Source organism: Diaporthe citri (assembly GCF_014595645.1).
Source record: "Diaporthe citri strain NFHF-8-4 chromosome Unknown scaffold_7, whole genome shotgun sequence".
NCBI classification, from domain to species: domain Eukaryota; kingdom Fungi; phylum Ascomycota; class Sordariomycetes; order Diaporthales; family Diaporthaceae; genus Diaporthe; species Diaporthe citri.
In genome coordinates, this window is record NW_025064852.1 from 1632034 (window position 1) to 1651674 (window position 19641).

General features: G+C 50.8%; 5 protein-coding genes across 5 annotated transcripts; 2 read left to right on the plus strand and 3 right to left on the minus strand.

The window, feature by feature from the left end:
* Positions 1-854: 854 nt before the first annotated feature.
* INS49_013694 (uncharacterized protein) lies at positions 855-5027 on the plus strand (the record flags this gene model as incomplete). Its single annotated transcript, XM_043174391.1, has 6 exons — positions 855-928; positions 1038-1240; positions 2400-3434; positions 3493-4211; positions 4325-4342; positions 4395-5027. The coding sequence occupies 6 exons, from the start codon at positions 855-857 to the stop codon at positions 5025-5027; spliced, it is 2682 nt and encodes an 893-aa protein (XP_043021336.1).
* A 1069-nt stretch (positions 5028-6096) lies between these two features.
* INS49_013695 (uncharacterized protein) lies at positions 6097-7928 on the plus strand (the record flags this gene model as incomplete). Its single annotated transcript, XM_043174392.1, has 3 exons — positions 6097-6524; positions 7216-7291; positions 7377-7928. 3 exons carry the CDS (start codon positions 6097-6099, stop codon positions 7926-7928), a joined length of 1056 nt encoding a protein of 351 aa, XP_043021337.1.
* Positions 7929-8400: 472 nt separating this feature from the next.
* Positions 8401-10244, minus strand: INS49_013696 (uncharacterized protein; the record flags this gene model as incomplete). Its single annotated transcript, XM_043174393.1, has 4 exons — positions 8401-9413; positions 9478-9653; positions 9714-10001; positions 10069-10244. The coding sequence occupies 4 exons, from the start codon at positions 10242-10244 to the stop codon at positions 8401-8403; spliced, it is 1653 nt and encodes a 550-aa protein (XP_043021338.1).
* A 1116-nt stretch (positions 10245-11360) lies between these two features.
* On the minus strand, positions 11361-12339 carry INS49_013697 (uncharacterized protein; the record flags this gene model as incomplete). The annotated part of the gene is made up of 4 exons (XM_043174394.1): positions 11361-11473; positions 11540-11836; positions 11906-12121; positions 12243-12339. 4 exons carry the CDS (start codon positions 12337-12339, stop codon positions 11361-11363), a joined length of 723 nt encoding a protein of 240 aa, XP_043021339.1.
* A 1105-nt stretch (positions 12340-13444) lies between these two features.
* Positions 13445-15157, minus strand: INS49_013698 (uncharacterized protein; the record flags this gene model as incomplete). Its single annotated transcript, XM_043174395.1, has 3 exons — positions 13445-14293; positions 14377-14836; positions 14919-15157. 3 exons carry the CDS (start codon positions 15155-15157, stop codon positions 13445-13447), a joined length of 1548 nt encoding a protein of 515 aa, XP_043021340.1.
* Positions 15158-19641: the final 4484 nt, after the last annotated feature.

Below are 19641 nucleotides of genomic sequence, written 5' to 3' on the forward strand. Positions count from 1 at the left end.
TGGACGGTGCAAGTTATCCAGCAGCTTGCAATACGAGCGCAAGGAACAGCATGGCACGGCGAAAGGAAATGCGAGGTGCAGCAATGATTTCAACAGGGAGGCAGCGACGGAAGCGAGATCACTAAGCGGCTCAAGACACTGTCAATATCATTGGCATTGTGGCATCCGAAGTCTCACCGCACCAGAACTAATGTGCCCTTGACGAGAAGGAGCACAGAGGTAACGCTGGAATCATGAGACCCTTTGTCGCGGACAAGCCCTCTCCAGCGTCCCTTCCATCTGCAGCGCTCTCTCCAATCCGCAGCTCGAGACGGCATGACCTTCGCTGACGTCGAGATTCTCGGCTGGGCTCTGGTATCGAACCTGCCGAGATGGTTTGAGTGGTATGGGCGCGCAGGTGGGAAAGGGAAGGAAGGAGCAGATGGCAGCAGCCGGACCCTATCGCGGCTCTGGCATATACATGAGCCTGCCTGGATGGGAAGAAACGCTCCTTCCTTTTCAACACCTACCACTTCCCTTCCCTTTCCTTCCCTCATCAGTTGAGCATCCCCTTCAAGGTGCCTCGTCCCTCTCTTCTCCTACCTTTGTCCGTTCTTTCGCCAATCTTCCTCCGTTCTCTTCCACACACTCAACTCTCCCTACTCTCTAACCTCCTTCACCTCTTCGTCTTTCCCGCAGACACGGCGGCGACACCGTCCATTGTCCTTCGTTTGCCAGCAGTGAGCAGTCTGGTTCTCACCTTTGGCACATCTGCATCTTGACGGCCTTTCAATCTTTGTCTGCCCCGGTCGATCTTCCTTCTGCCGCGCTCCTCCTCAACATAGAAAGTACCCTGAGCCGTGACGACGAACAGCATGCGTATCAGAGCGTCGATGGGCCCTCTCGTGGCCCTGGCCTCGCTGCCACTTGCAGCTGCCTTGCCACTTGAGTAAGTTTTCTTGAAGTGGTTCGCTTGGCCGTTCTTGCAGATCCTTCATGCCATTGCGAACCCACCCACTATGCCAATTGAGCAGATGCTGACTGCTCTTTTCCTCCAGCGACAACACAACTTGTGCTGCCGAGACGGTTTTCATCACCGTCGGAGCACCTGCACCTACCATTGCGTTCGGCACCACTGTCATGAGCATGGTCAGCACCGAGACCGTCGCCGTGTCCACTGTCACCGTCTACCCTGAGTCTGTCACTACTGGGTTCTCTGCCACCGCATACCCAGTTCCTACCGAGACCACTTCGGGAACCGGTTCGTCCTCAGGTAAGTCAACCTTGGCGTCCCGTCCGGCCCCTGGCCTTTGTTCTTCACCTCCCAAAGTCTTACTGCTAACGACTTTTATCTCTCACAGAGTCGGAGGTTGCAACTGCCCCTGGTAGTATCGTCACCACGCAGATTTTCACCATCCCGGTTGGCCCAGCAGGCTCTCCGTACACTGGGACTGTCACTCTCACTGAGCCATGCCCTGCCTCTGGTTGTGGCACAACTGTCTCGGTCCCTGCTAGTGCTCCAACTACTGCCGTCCCGGGTCTGACAACCTACTACTTGACGACAACAATCACTTCGGGGTACAGTCCTCAGGTCGTTGAGACCAGCACGTACACCGTGATTGAGACAGCTCCCACGTCGAGCTCCAGTCACCCTTTGGTCACTGCCAGCTTTACCCTCACAGTCGGAACCGCAACGGCTACTGAGACCACTTCGATTTCGGGATCAGCAGAGTCGACTTCTACGCCTGTGGCCTCAGCAGAGCCTCCACCAGGATCTGCTCCTAGCTCATCACTTGCGACTTTCTCCTCTTCCGTCCTCACGTCGGCTCCTTCCCCTGCGTCTCCCTCTGTCTTCACAGTGACCCTTCCTGGCCTTCCGGGATCATCGCCTCAGGTGATTACCATCACGGCAGCCACTCCAGTTACTGGGGGCCCATCCACCGGAGGTTCATCGGCCGAGGGTTCATCCACCGGGACTCCAGCAGTCATCACTGAGACCACCACCCTGTACTCCGGAACAACTGAGATCCCAGGACCCCCACCGTCGCCAGTGGTTACCTCTGTCATTTTCACCTACACAGTTTCGAGAGGGGCCGTTCCCGTCGCCACTCTGACTGAGTCGACAGAGTTCACCTACACTGCATCAGCAGGAGCAGTCGGCACATCGTTCACCACTGTGGCAACTGTGACCACATTAAGCACTGAGACTGTGTTGGCGTCAACTGGTAATGCTTCCACTCCTTCCCAGTCTGAAACTCTCTGCCTGGGGCTCTCTTCCTAATGCATTTCAGGTGTTTCGCCCGGCCCGTCTTTGACGACGATCACGACTGCACTGCCGCCCACATTGTCGAGCAGTGCCTCGGGTATTCCGTCTTCTGCACCGTTCGCCAACAGCACTGCCAGCCCCAGTGGGATTCCAGGTAGCGTTTCGACTGTCTTTGTCAGTGGAACAACCGCTGCTACTAGCGTCATCGTACCTCTCAACTCCACTACTTTCGTCGCCCCGTTCCCTACTGGCAATGCGTCCTCACCTTCAATCTCTGGTACCACGGCTCCTTCAGGAGTGATCACGGGCAGCCTCACGACCGTCGTTACCAATGAGACAACTTCTGAGACAAGCGTCCCCGCCAGCTCTACCACCGTTGTCGCACCGCTGCCTTCTGGCAACGAATCCTCCACTTCCGTCCCAATCAGTGCCATTTCATCTGCTGGTGCTATCACGGGTGTTACGACTATAAGCATCAGCGGATCTGCCGCCGCGACAAGCCTGATCATCATCGCCAACTCTACCACTGTCTTCGCTCCCCTGCCATCCGGAGATACCTCCTTGCCACCACTGCCAGGATCTCCAACTACATCGCCTCCTTTCCCAACAGACAATGGTACAACTCCTGCGCCGCCGCCATCTGGCACTGGTATCAGTTCTCCAGTCCCGACCAACGCGACCGCGTCGACTGCCACCAGTATCGTCGTGTCACTGAACTCTACCACCTTGGAGCTGCCGCTTCCGACAAATGCGACAGCTCCTGCACCTGGTAATAGCACCGTACCCACTCCATTCCCAGGCAATGGAACTTCGGCACCAGCTACCGTTCCTCCATCTTCCACGGGCAACGGTACAGCACCTACCGCTCCTCCTGGCCCTTCTGAGAGCGGTGCAGCCCCGTCATCTTTCAACGGCACTGCTCCACCTTCTACAGGCAATGCGACAGCTCCTACTGCTTCTCCTGGCCCTTCCGAGAGTGGCGCAGCTCCGACATCTGCCAATGCTACTGGTCCTGCCTCGCCTCCCGCGAACGTGACCAACACTGCAAACGGAACTGCCCCTGTCCCTTCTGGGCCAGGTACTACTGCACCAGCTAACACGACGGTTCCCCCTATCCTGCCAACGGGCGAACCATCGTCCCCGGCCAACTCCAGCCTGCCTGCTGGTCCCGCAGCAAATGCCACAAGCGGTCCGCTGCCCACCTCAGCGCCGCCGGCGAACACAACCGCGCCGCTCAACGTCACAAGCCCTGCTCCCACTTCGGGCCCGACTGCACCGCCTCAAGGTGGCCAAGGTGGTCAAGGCGGCCAAGGTGGTCAAGGTGGCTCTTCTTCTAGTGCTCCGCCTCAAGGTGGTCAGGGTGGTCAAGGCGGTCAGGGTGGTCCTTCTTCAACTGCCCCCCCTCAGGGTGGACAGGGTGGACAGGGTGGCCAAGGTGGCCCTTCTTCCAGTGCTCCTCCTCAAGGTGGACAAGGTGGCCAAGGCGGACAAGGCGGCTCTTCTTCCAGTGTTCCGCCTCAAGGTGGACAGGGTGGACAAGGTGGACAAGGAGGTCCTTCGTCAACTGCTCCCCCTCAAGGTGGCCAAGGCGGTCAGGGTGGTCAGGGTGGTCAGGGTGGACAAGGAGGTCCTTCTTCCAGTGCTCCCCCTCAGGGTGGTCAAGGCGGTCAAGGTGGTCCTCCTTCTTCGACTGCTCCCCCTCAAGGTGGCCAGGGCGGTCAAGGTGGTCAAGGTGGACAAGGTGGACAAGGAGGTCCTTCTTCTAATGCTCCTCAAGGCGCACCATCTCAAGGCGGTTCTTCTCAGGGAGAGCCTCCTCAGGGTCCCCCACCTCATGCTCCTCTCCAGGGCGCTCCTCTCCAGTCCCACGCCCCGCCGGATTCAGTTCCACCGCCACCTGAGGGTTCTCAGCCAGGACCTGCGCAGCCTGATCTGGCTCAATCGGCTTCAGCTCAACCTGACCTGGGTCAGTCCATTCAAGCCCACTTTAGCGAAGGACGGTCGACTCTTTCATCAGTCAAGGCTCGGTCAGAGGCAACAGAAGCGGCGACACCCTCTTGTGTTGACCTTGTCGCCCAGAATAGCATGATTCTTGATGTGAGTGCCGCTTGAATTATCATGCTTAATATCTTGCTGACCACCAACACAGTTCGACGATCTTCCTGGTCTTCACTTGGCGCCCGGCACCGACCCCATGGACATCGCCCCTGATCCCGTGTACAGCCCTTACCGCCACTTTACCTGGTCTGAGGGCATCAAGATTATCCCTGGCTCAGCTGCGCCCTACAAGCCGTCTTCTGGAGATCTGATGCTCCAGGTTCCAAACGTTGCGGGCGGTGATCAGTTGGCGAAGATTAGCGTCGGGGACCTTCAAGGCCACCCATGCTTCCGCTTTGACTTCAGCGGTATGCGGGCTGGATGCGCGTCCAAGAAAGCCAACTGCATTTTCAACATCACTGGTCTTTCGTGGGACGCCGATGCTCAGACCGAGGTGGCCGTGGGATCCCAAATTTCCAGCACGCGAGCTTGCTCTCGTCAAAAGAACTGCAAACTTGGCTCCATTGTCGCAGATACGACGGCTGGGCTATACAACCTCACGTCTCTTCTCATAGACGTCACCGCACATAATCAGCCACAGAAATGGTGGGCAGACGACTTGGCGATAACCTGGACTGACACTTCTTGCGGTGCTGCCATCTGCCGCTCCCATGTGCGAGACACATATCCGAAGCGTGGTCTTGGTCAGGGAATGACTCAAATCGTCAAGGTCATCCATCCATGACCAACCATAATACCGAACCAGCGTGGTGTGCTGGTATTCATGCCATCTTAGGGTCCATGGACGGCGGCTTCTCTTGCTCATTGTCATAACCAGACATAATTGTTGCTCATCTCGATGTTTTGGGAGCCATCTCTTTTGAGAGGTTGTTTACACGCTGTGTAAAAGATTGTTCGGTTGTTCTTCATCTCACGATAATGTATTTTGGAAGCAAAATCCGGAGAGTAATTGTACTGGGAGGTTATGGGCAGCAAATCGCTTCATGTTCCAAGCTGGTGATGATGAACCTTGCTCTGTAAGAGTTCCGAGCTTTGCGTCCGGTCAGAACTTACTGTCATAGAGACCCAATTAATTATTATTAATGACCCGATTCAAATCGTCCATTGACACAATTCTCTCCAGCTCCAGCTTGTATCTAGACGAGATGCATGCCGACTTCCTGCCAGGGCTGGTCGAACGCGCCGAGGTCGGCCTCATCGGCTGTCGGCAAGTCTCCGCATCATCGGGACGGGCTGTCGTTGCCGGGAATAACACATAACCGCCCAACACACGATGGTCCGCCTACGCCCTTCCCCAGAAAGTCATGAGAGTCCCTGGGCTTTCAAAGCATTGAGTTTGTCATAACTAGCCCGAAAACCTGGGGCAGGACTTTTCGCCCCACACAACAAGAGAGCTAACCATGGCTATCGATCGGGAATTCTTGCCCGAAGAATAGGAGCTAGTAAGGATTAAATAGCTGTCATTGTCCAGCTAACAGATACCCTTCACCTTTTATCAACATGAGTCAACGGCAGACCATTCTTGCTTTCTTTTTACCGAGCATAGACATTGTATTCGAGTAACGATCCTTTTGGTTTAATGCTGCGCTGTTTTGTTACATCAGAACCAGCTACCCACCGTCAACGAGGATGAAGCTTTGGCGGTCTGTTCTTTAAGATTTTTTCCTTGACTTCTCCTGCTTCATTTCGTCGGTGACCCTGGGAAAAGCTAGACGCTCGACCTCCCATCGAGCCAAGACACCGTTGTGATACGGCATCACCAACTGAAGTCCAGGTTTTGGCCGCCAACGAGAATGGCCCGCTCCCAATCGACAAGCAGCGGTAGTACCGACCTTGATCCATCGACTAGCACCGAGGAGAAGGGCAGGGATTCCGTAGATGGAGCAAAAGGGTACGCAGAGGCTGACGAGCTTCCGGGAGGCGACCCGGAGAAGCAACCTGCTGGGCTCCGACGGGTGGCGACGCGAGTCTCCAACACCCAAGCCGTGCCTGGCGTGCAGCTGGACGAGAGCGATTTCGAAGACGGCGGCAGCGACCACCACGCACAGAGCGCCCATGAGGACCGTGGTGGCGGTGGCAGCGGTGTCCTTGGCCTTGCTGAACGCGTCCTCAGCCGTACGACGAGCAAGTCGAGCTTCAACCCTGGACCTCCACCGGATGGTGGGCTGAGAGCCTGGACGGTTGTGGCGACTGGCCACCTGGTTATCATGAACACGTGGGGGTATATCAATTCGTTTGGTGTGTTCCAGACGTACTATGCTACTGAGTTGGGCCTCCCACCTGCTACTATTTCCTGGATCGGCTCTATTCAAGTCTTTCTCTTGTTCTTCATTGGCACTTTTACTGGACGAATCACAGATGCAGGAGTGAGTGACACCTCCGGCTTACACCGACTTTGTACTACCTCAGCTGCTCTTGTGTTTGGTCAGCTCAGCCTGCCGTCAGCCTGGGGTATACGTTCCGGTGGACAGAGTCGAAGAGACAGTTTAGAAGATTACTTTGCTTCTTTCCATCCGGTCCAAATCCCAGAATGACTGACTCGAGCTTTCTTAGTACTTCCACGAGGTATTCCTCCTCGGAACTGCTTTCCAGCTGCTGGGCATCTTCACCACATCAGTCTGCACCAAGTACTGGCAGCTCTTCCTAGCCCAGGGCATATGTATGGGTCTTGGTAATGGTTGTCTCTTCTGTCCCACGGTGGCAACTGTGTCGACTTATTTCAGTAAGAAGAGGGGGCTAGCTATTGGCATGACGGCGTGTGGGAGCGCGACAGGTGGTCTGATTTTCCCTGCGATGGCGAGGCAGCTATTACCTGCGGCAGGGTTTCCTTGGACTATCAGGGCGATTGGCTTCATCCAGCTTACGAGCCTGGTGGTTGCCAACATTGGGCTGAAGCGCAGGATCCCGCCTAGAAAAGCAGGGGCACTGGTCGAATGGGCTGCCTTCAAGGAGCTGGAGTATACCTTCTACGCGGCTGGAAGCTTCACTGTGAGTTTGCCACGTTCTTGGATTCGTGGGCCTAGGACAAGATTGCTTATTCGGATCCCCAATGCTAACACGATACAATTTGCAGTGCTTCCTCGGCGTCTACTTTGCCTTCTACTACCTAGCCTCATACTCACGCGATATAATTGGCCTCTCCTACGTTGAGTCGCTCAACCTCCTCCTCCTCTTGAACGGAATCGGGATAATCGGTCGTCTGGTCCCAAATTACCTTGCTGACCGCTGGGGCGCCATCAACATCTTCGTGCCGACAGCGATCATCGCGGGCGTGTGCCAGCTCACCTGGATAGCCGTGACCGACCCCCCGGGTCTCTACGCGTGGGCCGTCTTCTTCGGGATCGCCGCGGGCGGGATCCAGTCCCTCTTCCCCGCTGGACTGAGCAGCCTGACGACGGACCTGCGCAAGTCGGGCACGCGGATGGGCATGGTCTTCACCATTGTCAGCTTCGCCACGCTGACGGGCCCGCCGATCGCGGGGGCTATCATCAGCAGCTGTGGGGGGCAGTACTATGGCGCGCAGGCCTTTGCGGGGTGCGCGATGATTGTGGGTGGGGGGTTTATGGCGGCGGCTAAGGTTGTGAAGCAGAGGAAGGTTGGGGGTGGGTGGAAGACTAAAGTTTAGGTGTTTGTATATACCTGAAGACATCAATGTACATCTCCGTGCGTCGTTCATAACATGAAACCATTTGTGAGCATCACCTTTCGTAGCCTTTCTCTTCTGCGTTCCATATGTCTTCTCCCGTCCTTGAGTTCGATAGACTTTCCACCATAACGGAACGTCTGCGAAGGAGTCAATGTGTAGTCCAGCCATCTGGTATTACTGAAGTGTTTGCAGGACTAGGTCGCGTGTTTGGTGCCTTCGGAAGAATAGAGCCTGGCTTTGATTTCAGGTAGTAAATAGACCATGAGGGCTTACACCGGAAAATGCCTCGCCATGGAATTAGAGCCACTCGGAGGAAGTTTTGCATTGCGATTCAGCATAAACGCTTTTAAAAACATTTCCCTTCACATGTGAACCCTGCGCAGCATCGCCACACGACATTTTCCACATGACCTAGGTAGGCTGTAATACATTGCCCACATACCTCCTCCATTTACTTCGGCCCTTGAAGGAACAGACCAAAGACACCCAAAAGCTTGTCCAACACGGTCGGGTCTCCAGCCGCCAGGTCGTCTAGAATCTTCCTGCGCCCCGTCTCACCCTCGCTGGACGTTTTGACCACGCTTGATTCGTCGTCCTTCGCATCCACGCCCGCCTTGTACACCTTGGACACACCGCCATTGCCAGCGGTATATGGTGAGAATGGCTCCTTGCCGTAGGCGAAAGCGAGGAAATCTCCAGACATCTGGTCCGAGCTGGCCTTTTGGCCTGGGCTGAGGAACTCGTTGTAGTTGCCCAGCAGGATTGCAATGTCCAGCGCATGCGTGGCCTTGCCCTGCCACTGGCCGGGCCATGGGTTGGGCATGTTGAAATGGGTGAGGAAGGACTTCGTTCCGAGCCTGGAACCGGCCGCAGCCCATCCCTCCGCCGTGGCCTTCGCGGGCTGGGCGAAACCGATGTCGTTCAGGAAGTTCAGGACTGGGACCCTGTCCGTATTGGACTCGTTGATGCCGTAGCCATCCAAAATGGTCTTGACTTTGGACGGGTCATCTGCGAAGACGGTTTTCAGGCTGTTCTCGAGAGATGTCGCCAGGTTGTCGGTTCTGTGCGCCAGAGCCGTCAGTCCGATGATCATGCCATCGAATTGCCCATCTCCTAGCAGGATGGATTTGCAATAGTCGATACCGGGGAATTCCTTCTCCAATGAGCTTGTGTCGGCCAGCGAAGCGTAGGACGTCTTGGCACGGACGACGTCTCCGTCGTGTGCTGCGGACAAGGGAACGGGCAGATGACCAAGTTTAGCCGAGAGCTCCTCGGCGGGGATCTTGAGGAGTGACTTGACTTGGTCAGCTGGCGACTGGCTTTCGATACCGAGGATTTTGGTCGCGACGCTGTAGGCGATTTCCGTGACTTCCAAGGGTATGGGCTGGATAAGTGGGCTGCCACCATATGCGGCCAACCGGCTGAACAGAGGTTCAGAAGACTGAAGATGGTAGAAGCCGGATGCTGACGGCGATGTGAGCTGTTGGATCTTCGCAGGTTCGCATAGCACATTTCATGATGGACCTACCAGCGCCAGCACTGCTGCATAAAAGAGTGACTTTCGCAGGATCTCCCCCGAAGCCTGAGATGTTCATCTGGACCCAGCGCAACCCGAGTTTCTGGTCATCAAGCCCATTGTTGGGCTTGAACCCCGCGTCTTTCAAGGCTGATGAGGCCAGGAAGCCAAAGGGGCCCAGACGATAGCTGGTGGTTATTACATCAGTACCATCGTTCAAGGGCGCTGCCTCATGGACTTGTACTCACTTGATTCCAACGGCAACGACAGGGCTGTCGAGCTTGACACTTCGCTCAACCAGGCGAGCAAGGTCCCACTGCGGCCAGCTTGCGCTCCCCGTAGCAAACCCGCCGCCGTGCAAGAAGACGACGACGGGCAGCGGCTCCGCCCTCGTGCCTCTGGCGTCGAGAGACGGCGCCGATACGTTCAGGGTCAGACAATCGGTGTCGCTGAATCTGTACTCGGGGTGCGGCAGGCTGTGCTGCAGCAGCAGGTGCTCATTGTCAACGTTCTTGGGGTCAGCAACCGGCAGAGGGCTACCACGATGTCAGCCCAAGGCGTGTGACAAAGGGAACGAATATGAACGGATTGTCGTTGTCTCACCCCGACTCTGTTGCCTGGATCGGGCTCTTGTACGTCTCGACCAACTTGCCCCTGGCAAACCGGTTCTCTAGCGTTGCGTACTGGATGCCGAGGTACTGCTCGACGTGGGCCTGTGCCTTTGGCTGCACACCGTGGATTTGACCCACGACAGGGTGTTCGAGAATCGTTGATGCCATGTTTCTGTCTATTTTTGGTCGATGAAAACTGCTTGAATATCTCAGCCGGGGACTGGGGAACACTCCAAGTGAAATGGCCGGACCACGTGGGACATATATAAATGCGACAAAAAATGGGGGGAACGATTTCCCTCCCCACGGCATCTGGCTCTTGGGGCGGGTCACGGAGGAAGCGGGGATACGGAGTAGCTGAGTGCTCCGGAGCTCCGGCACGTGGGACGGCCAGGGACCCTTCCGACAACAGCTATTGTGATATATCGCTGATAGTGCCTGCCACGATTTGGAAATCCTAGAGCTATGCATCTGTTATTTAGTGGCCAAATCATTGGGCCTCGTTCAGGGCCCTTTCGGTCGTCGCGCTGCCCAACCACAGCAGCATTGTCTCGGCCGAACAAGATAGACTAGCCCAAGCTCGGAATACCACAGGCCCCGCGGTCAGTTCCGGTCCGTGGAACATATCTGCGCCAGCACTGCGCCAGCACTGCGCCAGCAGCCACGGAAAGAGAGGTCCCAGGGGCTTGCTTCCCAGGCCTGGGCAGAAAGAGCAGGGCGATTTGTCCACAGCTCGGCAGTCTGGCCTTGGAATTTTCTCGGAAAAGCTGTCAAGCTCTGCTAAGCACAAGCACCCCTTTTCAGGAATCCGACCTACCCAGGGCAAGCCGGGTAGGTGTCTATCCAGTTCCCTGCATCGGTCAAGTCATTTGTGGGTCCAAATTTATTCGATGCTCTGTACTGTGCAACAAAGCTATAGAATACTCACGTCTATATGCATCTAGTCCTCCATGGTCCTTGCTTGAAATAAGCTTGCAAGATATGCTTGTAGGAATTTCAAGATTAACTTCTTTCCCCGAAAAGGCCCCCTCGCTATACACCACACAGAATCCTTCGGTATCACTTTAGCGATGTGTAACTTACTTGCAACTTCATTGATGGGCATGCTGCCTTCTAGGTAGGCGGCAGGCTAGGCCTTTGTAAGTGAAGGCTGGAGGTTGTAAAAAGTGCGGTGGAGGGTTGGCATTTCATTATCATAAAATTCGGGCCCAAAGCGTAGTTACAAAACCGTCCGTAGATATATTGACAAGAATATCAGCCCCCTACAATTTCCGCCTTCTCATTTCATGCCCCTATGCTTGCAGCAGCAATTTCTGCTTGCTTCGCCAGAATACCAGTGGTGCTCACGATGCTTTCCGGCCTGGTGAAACCCTCCTCATAGGGCAGTCTTTCTTCCTCTGCATCGTCACAAGTCAGCTCAATGGTCATGCATTTTGTGAGAGCGTGGCAAGAACCAGACTTACGGAACATGACCTTCACCCACTCCGTCACAGCAGTCGATGATGAGCCATTGTTGAAGACCGACAAGTACAGGGCAGACTCGATCAAGCTGAAGTTGACACCGCTTGACGTCAAGTTGAATTCTGGGTTCTCCTTTGACGCCGCTGCCAGGCGGGCTGCCCGAGCACGGGCTGCAGTCTTGACGTCGATGGTGTCCTCGGTGAAAAAGGAGGCTACTGTGCCCCAGATGGTCGCGTTGAAGCTGTGGTTGTCGCCAAAGTAGATGTCCGCACGGCTCAGACTGCCGTCATGTTCGATGACTATATTCGTGATCATTTGTGAGTGGTATGCTCGCGTGAGAGTTGGGGGAAAGACGAGGTGTAACATACTACCATGTCTGTTGAGATCATCCAAGTTGAAAGATGAGTTGTCACCTGTTGTGGATGTCTCCAGGGCCTTGGTGCCGACAAGAAGTGTTGCCGATGGGTCCAAGTTGATTCCGTTGGTGAAGCCCGTCAAGAGATCTTGGAGCGTGATCGCCAGACCGTCACGAGGGAGGTATCCATGGTTCGCTAGAGTGTTAACCATAGGGCAAGGGCTTCGTCCTGATCAAAAAACAGTCAGTAAATGCGAAATCCTCAACTTTGTATCATTGCACATAGATCTTTAGGGGGTGACAATCAAGGGGATCAGGGCTGCGAGATCATGATTAACTTATCGACGTACGGTCAGTTGCTGACGGTGCTTGCCAGGCATAGTCACCATCAGCCAGAACGCTGGAAACCAACGACGCAACGAACAAGAGAGACGACGTGGGAATCATTTTGTTAGGATAATGAAGGACAACAAGCTTGGAGAGTGCATCACTCTCACCTGTGCAGACCGCACGGAATAGCGCAACCTTTTGAAGGACTCATCCCCTTGACCTGCATCACAGGCCATGCTCTTGTTGCGCACAGCCCGTGGAGCCTAGGATTGATGGACAGCAGAGTTGCATCCCGCTATGATCTGCGGAGCGTCTCCGAAGCTGTGGCTTGCTGCGACCTGCCAGTGCTGGATCATCCGTCATCACAATATGCCTCCTCTCTGATTGGCGGTCTTGGTGGTGTCGTATCCGCAGCCGGGCCACGCCAACCCAAAGCGACTGCGTCCTCCGAGATCACAGTCCCATCGTATCATACGGGCCCGGTCAGGGATGCCGAGGTATGTCTGCTCCTGGCAAGGATTGTTTCCAATTCATTACTCAGTCAACTGCCACCGCGCTACAGAACCTTTCTCAATGTGGCTTGACATCAAACCGGTCTCCTCAATGTCAAGGGGGCATTTGCAGAATTCCTTGGTTGGATGCCTCCGATGCGACGCACTAGGACCATAGTGGGCTGGAAGTCCTTTAGAGAGGAAGAATTGGAATTATGCTCCGCCCGACAGTGCAACCGGTAATGTGAGGAAATGTCTCCCTTTGAAAACTCGTATAGCGGACTTAGCCGTAGTCTTCGCGGCGATATCAATGAATAAACAGGTTGAGTGGGCGGAATTTGGAATCTTGTGGGCACGCTCCGAAATCTGAAATTGTGACCACTCAGAATCTTCAGATCCACTGCGCAACACGTTCCAGAGTTGCCGTCAAAATTAAATCTGGACAATGATAAACGTCGCGGGTTCCATTATGATCTCTATTTTAAAAGTCTATCATCAACCACTCTATGAATGTATGCTTCCTCATTGAGCATCTGATACAGAGGCCAATTGTTAAATTATATCTGACCACATTCAATGGACTACCGGGTTGTATTGTCAAGGCGGTGGAATAATGTTGATTCAACTGTGCTTTCGAAAACAGCCGGATCGTGGTGAAAGAGTCCAACCCGTTCTATTTCGTAGATGATCTCATGCGTGATTCCAGGCAGATTCCCAGCAACTAATTAAGCTTATACTACAGCGGCGGGGTTCCCCTGCAAAGTCACAGCCAAATTCGGGTCCGCCGTGGGCTCGCTTCCCTGGACCTGCTTCCTCTGCTGGACATCTCTTTTCTCAAGCCACCGCATCAACAACGCGGTCGAGATAAGAACCACTCCGAAGGTTGCAGCAGCAATAAACCCGGCCCGAAACTCCGGCCCCATCGACGTGCGCCATGCTGCATCAGTGTACCAAATCTGGTTGACGTACGAAAAGATATTCGAGAACGCGGTCAAGAACCCTCGCATCTCATGATCTTCCGGCATCAGGTCAGGGAACCACGAGTAGTAGATACCCGGAACACCAGCTGACATCCACGAGATGTAGAATGTGAAGTACTTGAGCCCCAGAGGTACGTCCCAGATTGCAAGGACTATACATCCAAAGATGGTCCCGCCTTGCATGACCAAGATTGCTTGCCATCTTCGGCCTCGGAGAAGAGGTGAGTCGGAAAGCATGCCCGCGAGGACCTGGGTTACAACAGCCACTGCCGCCTGTCCGGTCGGCCAGACGTTGATCTGGTAGACCGAGTACCCCTTGGACTTCAAATACAAGGCGTAGAAGGGTTGTTGGATGGGGAAACTCGACTGCACAAAGAAATAGCCGAATGACAATACCCAGAACTGCCAGGAAGTTACAATGCGGAAAATTTTCTTCTTGCTCCATGCGGATGCGCCTAGCGGCTTGTAGCCCTCGTTGAGGAGTCTTCTTCGTGCGAATTCGGCTTCTTCTGGTTTGATGTAGAACGCTCGGGTGTTCTCTGGGAAATCAGGGTTGAAGAAATAACCAAGGACACCAATGGGGAGACTGATCACGCCGCACTGGGATATCGTCTGATTAGTGCAACTTCCTAAAGTCTTGAACGATTGGCACAGAGATAATCCACCATCCCTGAGGGACTCACAATCATAAACAGCCACTGCCAACCAGCGCGGCCCATCTTACCATTCAGACCATCATACGCACCAGCCTGGAGGTACCCAGAGAACATCTGTGAGAGGGTAGCGGTAGAGTAGAACAAAGTGACCCGCTTGCCTCGCTCGCTCTTGGTGTACCAACTAGCTATGAGGTAGATGATGGTAGGGAAGAATGCGCCCTCGCACAGCCCGACCAAGAATCGGATCGCGTAGAGCTGGGGAATGGTCTTCACGGAGGCCGCACAGAAGGTGAAGACAGCCCAGAGGATCTCGAGCGTGGAGACTATGTACGACGGCCGGATTTTTGTGACGAGGATCACGGCTGGAATTTGTGATATCACGTAGCCGGCCGTGAAGACGTTGGACGCGTATGTGAGCTCGTTGCCGTGCATTCCTAGGGCTTCTTTCATCCCTGAGACGTACGCGTTGCTAATATTCGCTTGGTCCCTGTTGGAAGTCTAATATCAGTCACTGATACCTTCCATGAATGTCATTCCTGGCTTTCGGTTCACAGGTTTGGAAGACTCACAGGTTTTTGCAGAAGTACCCCAGACAAGTGTAAGTCAGTAAGAAGAAGTCAAGTTTCAAAAGGAACTTTTTCTCATAGGCTGGCTTGTCCGGATCGTCCCAAATAAAGCGTTGAAAAGTTCGCCAGAAAGAGCCTCGTCGCCGTTGTGCCCCATCAACAGAGTCATTTTGGTCATCTGCCGTCTTTTCTGAGAGGTTTTGGAACCTAGGCTCGGCCTTAGTCTCTGTTGAATCCGACATTGTGTATGTGCCAGAAAGACTTGCCAAAATACCAAGTGACCCCAGTAACGTCTTTTGGTGGCCTTTGAGCGACTAAGAGAAGCTGGCGTTCGACAACAGGCTTTCTAGGCGCCTATCAACCTTGGCGGCAATTCGAAATGCGAAGACCTGGTTTATATTCGAAGTAATTGCTTCAGCTGTAGAATTCAGCGATATCCAGTGGGCATCACCGGATGGCGCCATCCCTAGGCGATATGAGCCATTCGCCTGCTTATCATCCACAGACACTCCTTGTGGAAAGCCGGCCTGCGGTATCAGACATGATATCGGGTCTGAAGGCATGCATTTTTGTATCAATGGGCATATCTGATGTTAATAATCCATTTTCTCGGGGCCAGAGCCAATAAAATGCCTGGCACCAGCGGGGTTGGAGTGGTAGCAATCGGTGGTGCATATGACGAGATCCACGCTACTCCTAGTTATGGATGAGAGACTGCAGATGCTCTAGACACCCAACTGATCTTGATAGATCTTTGCTTACCAAAACATCACGGAGGATCGTAAGTTACGGCACAGAGTCTCCCACGCGGACAATACCTTCTCAAGTTTATAGTTGGCTAGAAAACAAATGAACCCTCGGCGAGAAGAAAGGCATAACCAGCGCATATCATCAACTAAAAAGTATGACTTTAAAATCAACTCAATGAACATCAAGGAGATTTCAAAGCGGGATTTTCGAACGTCTTTAGATGTAACTATGAACAGCCTACAATTTGTAGCTCGTAGGTCATCGCTTTGAGGCCCCGACACTGCTGCGTCAGATGGTAGGTATGATTGGCAGGATACCCGCTCTCCAATAGTTAAGTGCAGATATTCTCTCATGGGTTAACCAGTGCGTCAGGGCCAGGAAAATGATTTTGGTCGCTTTCACGTGAGTTGATAGATTATCGCGTATGACAAGTGAAGCAATCCGAAGACAGCGATGCCGACTTGCGCCGTCTGGCCCCCATTCAATCCACTTTGCACTCCCCGGCCTCGTCTAATTCATCAGACATTCGGCTGCGACGATTGAAATAATCCTTGTGACTCTACACTCAACAGCAGAAAATAAGGTCATCGCCATGCAGCCAGGGTATCGAATCCTCAGAGGTGTTGACGCGGTACGCGAACGAGGAATGTGGATTTCAGGCCATCTTTCGCTTTCGAGAACCGGGAGGGGAGGTGTTGCCGCACTGTTGAATCACCGGCGTTGACAGAGAAGTCAAACCCTGATTGTCGATCCAAAGTGTCAGGAAATTGCTTCCAGACGAAATACATGCAGGACGCCTGATACAAGTATTGTTTACTTCGAGGTAAGTCAGGGTCTGCACATTCGGCCCACCCCCTGATTCGGCCTACCAAAACGGTCCTTCTCGCCACACCACCCCTTTAATTAAAGTTACTCTAAATCATTATCACTACCTATAATAATGCATTTCTTTGCATTTATAGTATCTTTAAAAGCGTTTATTTCTACTAAGTTATCCTTAATTACGCCGGTATTAATTTATACCTTATATATATGCTTAATTTTAATAAATATAAAGTTTAGGCTTATTTTAATCTTTCTTTTCTTTTAAGGTATTATAGCTATTAATTTATCTTTAAGAACTTAATTTTCTTATAAAAGCATTATTAATTATTAATCTTTCTTATTATATTTTTTTAAACCTTTTTAAAAAGTAATTATTAAGTTATAATTAAGTATTTTTATAAGTTATAATTAATAAAAGCAATTTGCATTTCTTAAGATACTTTAAGAATTAAAAAAACTCTTTTTTATAGCTTAATAAGTATTAAAGTAATTAATTTAAGTTTTTTAATTCTTATGGCATTATTAAAAATAGGTATAAATATTATTTTATTAAAGTTTTTAAGTATAATTATATTTATTAATGGTTTAGCTATATTAATTAGCTATAAATTAATTCCTTGCTATTTAAAAAGTATATGCTTTTCTTTAAATATTATAAATCTTGCCTTTTAATAGCAATAAAGAAATAATTGCTTCTTAATATAAATATTATTAATATAAAGGTTTAAAAGACTTACTTTTTTTTATATATTACCTTAAGGCTAAAAAATACCCTTAAATTAAGAAGTTGTAGTATATATAAGGTATATAACGATAAATAAAGATAATAAATCTTATATAAAAAGCATTTTTATATAAACTTTAAAGTATAATGGCTTTTATGCCTATTTATTATTAATAAATACTACTTTTTAAGGGTATTTAGCTTTATTTAAGGAATAAAGATTTTTTATAGCTATTTAAGTATTATAGTATTATTTATTTAATTATTTAATATTGCTATAAACTTTTAATTTTTATAATTCTTAAAGGTTTTAAATTACTGCTATTAAACTAACTTTCCTTTAAAGATAATAAGGAAAGGGTATAATTTACTTATTATAAAAATATATTTAAGGAAAGAGGTTTATATATATAACTTATAGCTTTTTTAAGTAATAACCTTCCTTTCTTTAGGTTTTAAAATAATGCTATTTTTCCTTTTACTCTTAGCTATACCCTTTTTATTAACATTATAATAATTTTTAAGTAAATATTTATAATTATTAATAGCTAAAAAAGGTTAAATTATTCCTTAATTATGTTTATTTTTACTTTATTTGCTTAGCTTAAAGTTATTTAATAGCTTTATATGCTTTAAATCTTAAAATTTTTAATAAAAAAAGCTCTTAGCTAGTATTTATTAAAGGGTAGTTAACGTTTTTAAGAAGTGGTTACTTAGGCTATAAAAGACTTTATTTTAAAATATATTATTAGCAGCCTTAATATTACTTAATTAATTACTTAATTAAATAGGTATATTTCTTAGGTTTATAATAACTTTATTTAAGATTTTAAGGCATTTAAATAACTTTAAATATTATAATAATGATTATAAAGTATAATCCTTAAAATGCCTTAATATAAAGAGGCCTTTTAAATATTAACGCTAGCTTAAATTACCTTAAGTGCTATACTTATATCTTTTTTTATATATAGCTTTATAATTAATGAATAATAATATGTTGAAAATTTAAAAAGAAGAGAAAATTCCATCGTAAAGAAAATGCATGATATATAATGGGGTGGACCTAACGTGCATACGGGTGTGGAGTGGGCCGAATCAGGGGGTGGGCCGAATGTGCAGACCCTGACTTACATGGGAGAGCCACGAAAATCTCCTATTATCTTTGGGGCTCTTTTCGGGCACAGAGTCATGCCTATCTGGATCCTTTGTGGTTCCTTGAAGGCGTATTACATAGCAACTCTCGGTTGTTGGGTGGCGACCAAGAACAATATACTGAGTAATTCTGTGTTCATTTCAATCTCGGAGATGCCAAGTTAAATCCATTGCCTGGCGTTCTCCTGAATTCGTGCCTCGTGCTGGCCCTTGCACCCTGGAAATACCTTCTCATACAACGCTTTTATTGTTCCATCATGTCTTCCCCATGATCTGCCCTGACTGGTCTGCCCGGGCATAGATCTATCGCAGGGCCAGTGAACACGCTTGAAGGGAGTGTCAGCATGGTGCAACGCTCCACCCGATGTGGCCTATCCCAGTGAACACGCAATGTAGAAGCGCGTGTTGCGGACATCTAGTAGAATGGTATTCAACTGCGGCAGACTCGGTTAAAGAATTATTCCGGATGATTTTGCCATTTTAACTCTCTATTCTCCTCTCGAGCCAAATCGGTCTCACCACTCATACGGAGGCCGGTGGGTGGAGGCTTTGCCTATTCTTCAGCAATGATATATTTACGTTGCTCTCGGGCGACAACAACAGGCTCGGGCCCGATCCATTTTTGTCAGTGCTACCTCTCATCGGAAGTCTGTGCACGATGCTACTGCTGCTGCCCCTGAAAATGACCAAATCACCTGGGCACGACGATGAAAGTGCACCAAGGTCTATTATTGGAACCCGACCCCGGACATGCGGGACTCGGGGACGAAGTGTGGTATATTGTCCGTCAACTAAGGCTGTCCGCTGGCTGGGCACTTGGCTGGGCTTGAACTGCGGGTAAAACGCTGCGGACGGAGGGACGGTTGCTTGGGAACGCAGCAGTTTTGACTTATTTCACGGCATATTACTTTGCTTCTTGTGCTGTTCGGTCTGTTTGTATTCCTCCAGCTCTTGATATTGACGGGCAGGAAGGGTGTTAGCTTGAGATTATCGTGAAAAGAGGCACAAAGGATGCCGCGCAATACGCCGAGAAAAGCACACAGGCGGTCACTGGGGTTGTCAGTCTTCTCGGCAAATATTCGGATCTCAATCTGCGGGTCGTTAATCTTTGGGAGAAGAAGCAGGCCGAGATAACCGAGATACCACGCCTGCGGGTCCACGGCGACAATCTTGGGGCTGGACTTGGAGGATTCCCGTAAAATCGGATGGTTCCAGCCACTAGATTCTGCAGTCCGAACAGACCAGTTCAGGAGAAGCACACCGTGACCCCTA